At 31.3% G+C, this 9,218-nt stretch overlaps 1 protein-coding gene across 6 annotated transcripts in view; it reads left to right on the top strand.

The window, feature by feature from the left end:
• LOC123005895 (protein turtle) overlaps positions 1-9,218 on the top strand; it is a 34,779-nt gene that overhangs the window by 12,931 nt on the left and 12,630 nt on the right. For all 6 annotated transcript variants that reach the window (XM_044399945.1, XM_044399948.1, XM_044399946.1 and 3 more), the window contains exons 4-8: positions 304-466; positions 567-709; positions 2,008-2,159; positions 6,208-6,437; positions 6,489-6,902. In XM_044399945.1, coding sequence (XP_044255880.1) covers positions 352-466; positions 567-709; positions 2,008-2,159; positions 6,208-6,437; positions 6,489-6,902 — 1,054 coding nt within the window. In that variant the 5' untranslated portion in view covers positions 304-351. The remainder of the gene's footprint in view (positions 1-303; positions 467-566; positions 710-2,007; positions 2,160-6,207; positions 6,438-6,488; positions 6,903-9,218) is intronic.

Below are 9,218 nucleotides of genomic sequence, written 5' to 3'. Positions count from 1 at the left end.
AAAAAATAAATAAATAAAAACAAAAGAAAATTTCGAAAATATTTATTCTTGATAAAACATCACATTTTTATAGTATTTTATCATTCATCAATTAGTTTTTCCAAAAAATAACTTATTATTAATTTAGTGTGTTGGAACGAAAGTTTGTATGCATTTTTGGGGTAAACATCGTTATAGTCTTTCGAATGATATATTTTCTGAATTAAAATAGTTTTGTTAGATAAATAAGTAAATATAACGCATTTATGTTACGAGTTACACATGTATGAAATGAAATAGTACGAAATAATTTTTGTATTTCAGAGAAAACGAAAATGAGGGTGCGCTAGCAGGGAGTATGGGACCGCCGGGATGGGCATGCGCACAGACCCACGGGGCAAGTCTCGTCCGCTGACCACCGTTTCGGTACCACTACTCGTCACATATACTGTTGTTGCCTTTTTAGCCTTCTTATTCTTGCAGACAGGTAAAATATTAAGTAATTCATTTGAATAATTTAATTAAAAAAATAATCTTTGTTGAGCGTTTCCAAAACAAAAGTGTTGAAATAATTCGTTTTTGTGCAGGCTTCTGTACCCAAACCCAAGATGGTTACATCCACATTACAGCCATTTTGGGTGAGTCGGTGGTTTTCAACTGCCACGTGGAATTCCCGGACGGACACCCTGTGCCGTATGTGTTGCAATGGCAGAAGAAGGTAGGCGAAACGGTAGGATTTCAACCAGTCTGCTCTCTTACTGTGGTGGCCAACGGGGAGGTCTTAGTACCAGGGTTTGACCCTTGAAGAAACATTACTAAGAAACTACTAATCTTTAAATCTTCTTATTTCACACTTTAAACTATTTCATACAACAAACACTTGACACTACTTGACATTTTTAAGGTGGTGGTTTCAAGTAATGGATCTTCATACTATAGACAGGTCATATTTACAGTTGAATTGACGGCATGATTGGTAAATTGTAAATATGCTTGGAGATTAAATTAATTATCTACATCAGAGATTAGAAATTATTTTTTATTTGGGGGTGTTAAAAGTGTTTAAACCACAAATCACCTCTTTTCATTCAATTGGTTTAGTTTGATTGTGATTGGCCATAGTGAAGTAATTACTTCTAATGGGATAAGGAGAGCAGATAATATTATATTCATCTTCATTACATCATTGTATTCATGGATCTTGTTATGTGTCTTAACAGATGTGCAACAAAGATACATGAACTTTTTGTTTCATCGTCATCAATCTTGTGATTTGATAATATATTTATGTATTGTACAGAAATTATAGTTACGTTTTGCACATTTTTAACATAATTCACTGGGAAAAATCTGTTCTCACTCACTCTACTAACAATCACAAGACTAGTTTATTTACAATGGAACTGGTATTTAATGCTTTCTTCTCTTCAATATTTTGAAACTTTCGTCGGTTATACAAATAATTGCCAGTTCTGTTTGCTCTTTTTTTAGTTTGCTAAAAGTAGTGTGTGTTCTTGTATCTGTCTCTCTTGATCTCTATTAGTAGCATTCTTGTTTCCTGTTTGTCTCTTTTTAGGTTCCTTCTTAGTACAAAAATATTTAACACCAAAAGAATAGTTTTTAATGTTTTTATGCGTGGCATGGGTGGTTTTGGTCTAACATTGCATGATAATAATGCCAGGTTAAAGGAATTTTCTCTAAAACAAATTTAAAAACACTTCGCTCAACTGGTATTTTTTGAGCAGTTTGATAATTTGATAATAAGTTGTAAATTATAAGCACATCATTTGTTGTATAGTCTACAACTCTATGATTGACATTTGAAAATTCGTTTTAACCTAGCCTTAAGCTTTTACTTGTATGTATTTTTAACATTTTTCGTTTTTAAGATCAATAATGTTTGAGGAACGACTTCAGCGGTAAATATCTCTTTAATAAACGTTGCTACTTTTATTATTTTTTACTTAGCTGTTGAAGTCTTCTCAAGCATTTCTCTTTTGGTGATAACTTGATTGAGCTTTTTTAAAGGGACAGGATATACCAATATACATTTGGTACGAAAGCTATCCAACTCACAGCGCGGAAGGTTATAAAGGAAGAGTGTCAAGAGTATCACCGGACTCTCCTTACGGAGCTGCATCACTCAACTTGACAAATATTCGCGAGTCGGATCAAGGCTGGTAAGTGTGAATATTTTCCATTTTGTATTAAAAATTGATCGTCGATGTAGATTTTCGAGTTTAGTTATCTATTCTTTTTTTGATTTCCCAACTCAAAAAAAATGCCGGAGCACAGAACCTACATATTTTTAAAGGAATGACGAAAGCACCCTATTTTACCTGGATTTCGTCTACACCCCCAAAAATTCTAAATTTTATGTTTTTAATTTCGTTTAAAGGTTTGCACCCTACTTCATCCTGTTAAATGATGCTTTTTGAAAAGTGCCTGATTAGTGAACCTCTTCACTCTCTAAGGGAAATGTTTTTTGAATTACGTGTTTCTTTCTTCATTTACTTTACATCCCATTTCAGATCCTTAGAAATAAATTTTAGAAAAAACCTTTCTCAGCAAACCTCTACACCCTCTAAGGGATATATCTCCAAAATTGTATGTTTCTATCTTCGTTTAAAAGTGCAAACTTCATTTCACTCCCTTAGAAACTCATTTTATATTTATTAAGGAACAGATCTTCCACATTTTATGTTCCTATCTTTGTTTAAACTTTTACACCCCATTTCACCATGATTTTCGAAAAATACTTTCTTAGCGGATCTCCAAACTTCGAGTTTGTATTAAAAATTCATCGTCTACGTAGATTTTCGATATAAACTTTAGTTAATTTCAAAGAGGGAAAGTGAAGCTAGTTTATCTATTCTTTCTTTGATTTACCAACTCAAAAAATGCCGTAGCAGAGAACCGATTTTTAAAAGAATGATGAAAGCACCCTATTTCACCCCGTTAAAGGTGCCTTTTCGAAAATTGCCTTTTTAGTGGACTTTGTCTAATTTCGTCTAAGTGTTTTGCACCATATTTCATCCGTTAAAGGTTGATTTTTGAAAAGTGCGAATTAGTGAACTTCACTCTTTAAGTGAAATGTTTTTCCAAATTTCGTGTTTCTATCTTCATTTAAACCTTTATATCCCTTAGAAACAGAAAGTCTAAGGAATAAATCTCCCATTTTATGTTTCTATCTTCGTTTAACGTGCACACCTCGTTTCAACCTCTAAGAAACTTATTTTATGTTTTATATTTATTAAGAAACATATCTTTCACATTTTATGTTTCTATCTTTGTTTAAACTTTTACACCCCATTTCACCAACTTAGAGACTGATTTTCGAAAAATTCTTCCTTAGCGGACCTATAAACTTCGTGTTTGTAGATGGATATCAATGGCGATTTTTTATACAAACTTTTATTCCTTGTTTAACCTGTTTGGGGGTAGAATTTCCAAAAATCCTGAAATTTACGTTTCTTCATTTTAACCGAAAACCCCAGTACCAATTTTCATACATATTACTTCAGTAATGTCGGATTTTCATACAAATTTTAACAACTTATTTAACCCCCTTTGGAATTGATTTTCCAAAAATTCTTCCTTAGTTCTACCTACGTTATAAGAAGTATCTACTGTGAAAATTTCTAGTTTTTATCCCCAGCGGTTTAGGATGTGCGTTGATAGGTCAGTCAGGCAGGAAAATTTTTTATACAGGGTGTGTCAGAACTCGTGCGCTAGAGAAAATTTTCAAATAAGATAAGATACCAGGAACATGGAAAAAATGTTTAAAAAATTCTATGTCAAAAACTTTTGACATTTATTACTTGACATTTCACATTTTTTTATGTCTCTTTATTGATACTGATGATCTTGTATATGTTTTTTTTTTTAATTATTTGGTAAAGGTACAAAAATTTTTCCAATAAAAGCCACATATACATTTTCCTCTGAGGCGGGAGTTCTGGCGCACTCTGTATGTATACAGGCTGTTTCAAATAAAATTGGCACCCTTTAAAATCCCCGATTTTGTCCAAGTTTACAAAAAATTCTGACACTTTAAGGGGGCCCAAAGTTTCAAAGTTATTTCTGCAAACCTCTAACTCCCAGAACCACTCCATCAAAAAATTTACATAGCAAAAGGGGTCGAGTGACATATCATTTTGAAGTTGCTTTCATTTTCTATGCAACCATGTTTTTTTTTCAATTTTGAATGATTTTTTTTTAAATTAGGTACTGTGAGAGGAAACAAAAGTGGTTGTGAAATAGTTATTTTTGTTACAAGTACCTAAAATACAGTTTTTGCGGACGAATCGTTGCATAGCAGATGACTCCACAAAAATGTTTTAGGTACATACTTACGTGTTATTACAAACAACATTTTTTTTGTTAAAGCTCTCAAAAAACGAATTCACACCTCTTATTAATTAATAAATTTCGCCACCACAGTAACCAAATTGACTTTTTCGTCTGGAAAACTGTTTTTGGGGACTGAGTACTTAAAATAACCATTTTACGTACTATTTTATTGAGTCCGGAAAAAAACTTATTTTAGGGACTTAAATGAGTCCCTAAAACAACTATTTTCGGGAGCGTAAACAAAAAGAAATTTTTGGTACGTGTTACAAACAACATTTTTTATTCAAGCTTTTGAAAACACAATTTTAAAACTCACTTATTATTAAATATTTCTAAAAAATAGTGAATTTTGGATTTGAATTATCATTTACCAACTACATTGTTTTTTTGTTCTCAAAAACTGCGCCCAAAATTTATAATATATAATATAATTATAATATATAATATAATATAATTTTATACGGGTTTTTAAATTGAAAATGTTCAATATTTGGAGGTTTAAACTAAAAACAATTAACAAACCGGGCTTATTTAACACATCCCATATTCTGTCTGTTTTGTTTCAAAGCACTACTTTTTAAGGGAAATGTCGATCAAAGTCAAGGGTCGGCGATATCAGACAGATAAATACTTAATTTTACGAATACACTTCTGGGTTGCAATCCAGACGATTTTTTATAAATAAAAGATCTGTAAATGATAAATGCCAGTGTTTTTTTAGGGAGTTAAAAAAATCATCAATCAACCTATGGATTGTCGTAAAAATTCAGAGCATTGTGACTGGCCCGTTTGAAATCGGTTATCATAATTATGTAAAAAAAAAACACTTTATTTGGATGTGATTGGTTCAATTAAATTCGGCTCTATCACAATAATATGAAAAACCAATAATTTAAAGTTTGGATGAATTCAAAAATCTAATGCAATTGGTTGATTCTTATTTAAGAGATTCATTCAATGAAGTTATACCAATTTTTTTCTGAAAATTACAAAATTGATTAACAAAGACGTTTTGGGTGATAAAATCAGAGAGAAGTTCATTTTTTCGCATCTACTTTAGTTACTAGGTATTATTATTACAGATTTCATGTATCAACAACAAATTCGTTTTGTACTTGAGTCTATATTTTACACTATTTTCTACTACTTAAATGGGGAAAAAGTAACAAAAATAACATTACCCAACAATTTTTTTTTTAATGTGATTGATCTATTGACACGTGTATCAGGGTACATTAACATCCCTAATTACGAATTTGATAAGAAAAATTCTCCATCATGTGCAGATTTTAAGTTACAGGAAAATAGTTTTCTCAAATTTTAACGTAAAAATTCTTTATTTCAAATAGAAATTAATTAAATAGACGACGAAAGAAATTAATTTATTCACTAAACAAGAACAATGTTGAAAGATGTATAAGATTCTAACATAAATCTGTTGTAGATGAGTTTTTTGCAAAAGCTGACTTTCTTTTGTAGGGTGTTTTAACTTCCCTTATCAGGAACCAGCAGTAATCCCCCATCATAGCTAGATCCATCTCCCTTGGTACCTCTTTTCCATCGTCAATATATCCTGGTGGAACCTTTCCCCTTGCTCGTCACTAACGGCACCCAAATTTGGGGGAAAAAATTTAAATGAGAATGAAGAAAAATTTTAAGTGTTCCGTTTTTCGGCGATTTTGTACATATGATATCTTAAAATGCCTAACTTTAAAATTTGACGTGCTATGGAATTTTCTTTATCATTTTTGAGTTTAGCACCTAGAATTGAACAAAAAATAACTGTTTTCTTCTCAGTCACAAAATGCTTGTTGGCTAGTATAATTAATGTAACAAAATTATACAGGATTGTAGTTGAAGTTTGTCATTTCTTAGGTATGAGTGCAAGGTGGTGTTCCTCAACCGGTCCCCGAACTCGCACAAAAATGGTACTTGGTTCCACCTCGACGTTCACGCACCTCCCCGTTTCACGGACACCCCTTCCGATGTCATCTATGTCAACTTGGGAGATGCCATCATCCTCACTTGTACAGCCGAAGGCACACCTACACCCGAAATTCTTTGGTATAAAGATGCTAATCCTGTAGATCCTTCAGCCACCATAGGTAAGTTTCCCCAAAACCAAAATCTCTAAATTTGTAAAATAAAAATCTCAGGTATTTTCAACGATGGAACGGAACTGCGAATCTCCAACATACGCCATGAAGACATCGGAGACTACACGTGCATTGCGCGGAATGGCGAAGGTCAAATTTCCCATACGGCGAGGGTTATAATCGCTGGAAGCGCCGTCATCATGGTTCCTCCAACGAATCAAACGAAATTAGAAGGGGAAAAAGTGCATTTTACTTGCGAAGCGAAGGCTCAACCTGGCAACGTCACCGTTAAGTGGTTTCGTGAAGGCGCCCCAGTTAAAGAACTTGCTTCGTTGGAGACGAGAGTCAACATTCGGAGGGATGGTTCGCTTGTTATTAACCCCGTTAATTCGGACGATTCCGGACAATATCTGTGTGAAGTCAGTAATGGTATTGGGGAACCCCAATCAGCGTCAGCATATCTCAACGTCGAATGTGAGTCTCATTTACTTATTTTGTGGATTTATAAATTACGAAACGAGACGAAACGAGATACAAAATCGCTCGATTTTTGGACCCAAAAAATGAGGGTGCTATGAGCGTTTTACCGTCTCCGTTTCAAATCGTTTTAAATTAATTTAAAAACCAGTTTACTAATTGCTTGGAAAAAAATTCAAAAAAGTTGAGCTGTATATTCTTAATAAGCCGATAAACGAACGACTAATTTTTTTACGAGAAATATGAGCAAAAAATATTTACAATTTTAAATTTTACAAAACCACCACAAGTATTAAATTCATCGATAATTTTTTCCATGCCCTTTTTAGAGCAATGGGTTTCTCACGAAATTCAAATATGTCGTTGAAACCTATTCGTTCATTAACGAAAAAGAAAAATTAGAGAATAAGGGTCTTAATGCATCTTCTTAGTTGTCTATTTCGTGAATATGAGTGATTGTTTCGATCACTCTTTAAATGTGAAAACAAAAATAACAAAAAAACCTTACGTGATGGAGAACTTTGGTAATCATTTTTAGATTTTCTGAACAAAATTACATAGGTATTTTTATCAAAGTTAGAAAAAAAAAATTGAAAAAATGTCGCCTAGTGAATTGTTTATAATACAGGGTGTCCCAGCGAGTTGAAAAAGTCCATTTATGACCTTTAAATGATAAAATAAAAAAAAATATATTGGACATTGATAGATACTAATCTAGTCTATCGCCTAAAATTATTTTCTATCCAGCGTGTCCCAAAAATAAGTACAATAAAAACTTGTGTTTTTTAAAATGGAACACTATAATTTTCTTAGCGTTTTTGGTTGTAGATTTTTATGACAATGTTTTTAAGTTAAACTTTTATTGGTCTATTTTGCTTAGTTTTAAAAATGAGACGGTTTCTTTGACGAAAACATGCACTTTTTAAAAATTTATTACACAAAAACTAAGACATCTAGAAATATTTTTTTTACTATCACAAAGAAGAAGGTCCAAGTTATAAGGTTGTAACATTTTTTAGTGTGTTGCATTTGCAAAGATAAAAAATGAAGGCGTTTGTTAAAAGTTCAATAACTTAAAAAATTTAAATGGAACAACCTATTTATTGTTTTTGCATTTAAATATTATTAAATGGTCTTTCTAAAATTATGTACTTTTAGGTGTTTATAAGCAATAACTAAAAAGATATTTAATGTTAAACATTAAAAAAATAATTACTATTTTTTCAGTAGCCAAAAAGTGCACAGTTGCACAAGAGATGGAAGAAATATCACTGTGTTAAACTGAATCCATTATTCTTTATGTTTACAATAAAATAATTTGAATTTCAGTTTTTATAACGACTTTTACAATCTCTGGATAAATCGACGTATAAGTGAATGTTAAAAATCTTTTCATTTATCAATTCTAGACATTAAGTTATTTAACTTTTAACAAACTTCTTAATTTAATAATCTTTGCAAATGCAAAACACCAAAAAATTGCTACAGCTTTAAATTCTGTACTTTCTTCTTCGCAGAAGTAAAAAAAAATTTGTTCTAGCTGTCTTAGTTTTTGTGTAATAAATTTTTAAAAAGTGCATGTTTTCGTCAAACAAACGTCCTATTTCTAAAACTAAGCGAAATCGACTAACAAAAGTTTAGCGTAAAAACATTGTCTTAAAAGGCTACATCCAAAAATGCAAACAAACATATGGTGTTTTATTTAAAAAAAAACACAAGTTTGTATCTTAACTTATTTTTGAGACATGCTGTATGGTTGCAAATTTTAGGTGATGCACGAGATTAGTGTCTATCTATGTCCTATACTTTTTAATTTTACCATTTAAAGGTAGTCCACTAATGGACTTTTTCAACTCGCGAGTTCTGACACACCCTGCATAGTTTTCAATAAAATTTTTGCATTTTATTATTGAGAATTTAATGCTCTATTTTATGTATTTAAATACAGCCATTTTTTTTATTTCAACTGCGCTATCTGGCCTCACCAACGGAAGTATCGTTAATAAAATTTAAATGAAAGATTTTATTAAATTTTTTTAAAATTAAAATATACAATATTTTTGTATTGAATTCTTTTTACGAAAAGTAAATAAATTTTTTCTTAATTTTTTTTATTGCTGTCGTATTTGACTTAGAACTTGATGAATAATTTATTTTTAAACATAAAAATTTTGTGAATTAACAAAAAGGTTAAAAAAATAATATTTGTAGTAGATAGAGCAGATTCTTGTATGTAAAATCTTTCTTAAAAAATGTTACAACCATACAGCTTGTACCTTGTTCTTTGCAGTAGAAAAAAAATATTTCTAAATG

This window comes from Tribolium madens, unplaced genomic scaffold (genome assembly GCF_015345945.1).
Source record: "Tribolium madens isolate multiple individuals breed KSU strain unplaced genomic scaffold, Tmad_KSU_1.1 Scaffold_20;HRSCAF=117;Tcas5.2_LG4, whole genome shotgun sequence".
Classification (NCBI taxonomy): Eukaryota; Metazoa; Arthropoda; class Insecta; order Coleoptera; family Tenebrionidae; genus Tribolium; species Tribolium madens.
The sequence above is the reverse complement of the archived record's forward strand: the minus strand, read 5'-3'. Positions and strand labels throughout refer to the sequence as shown.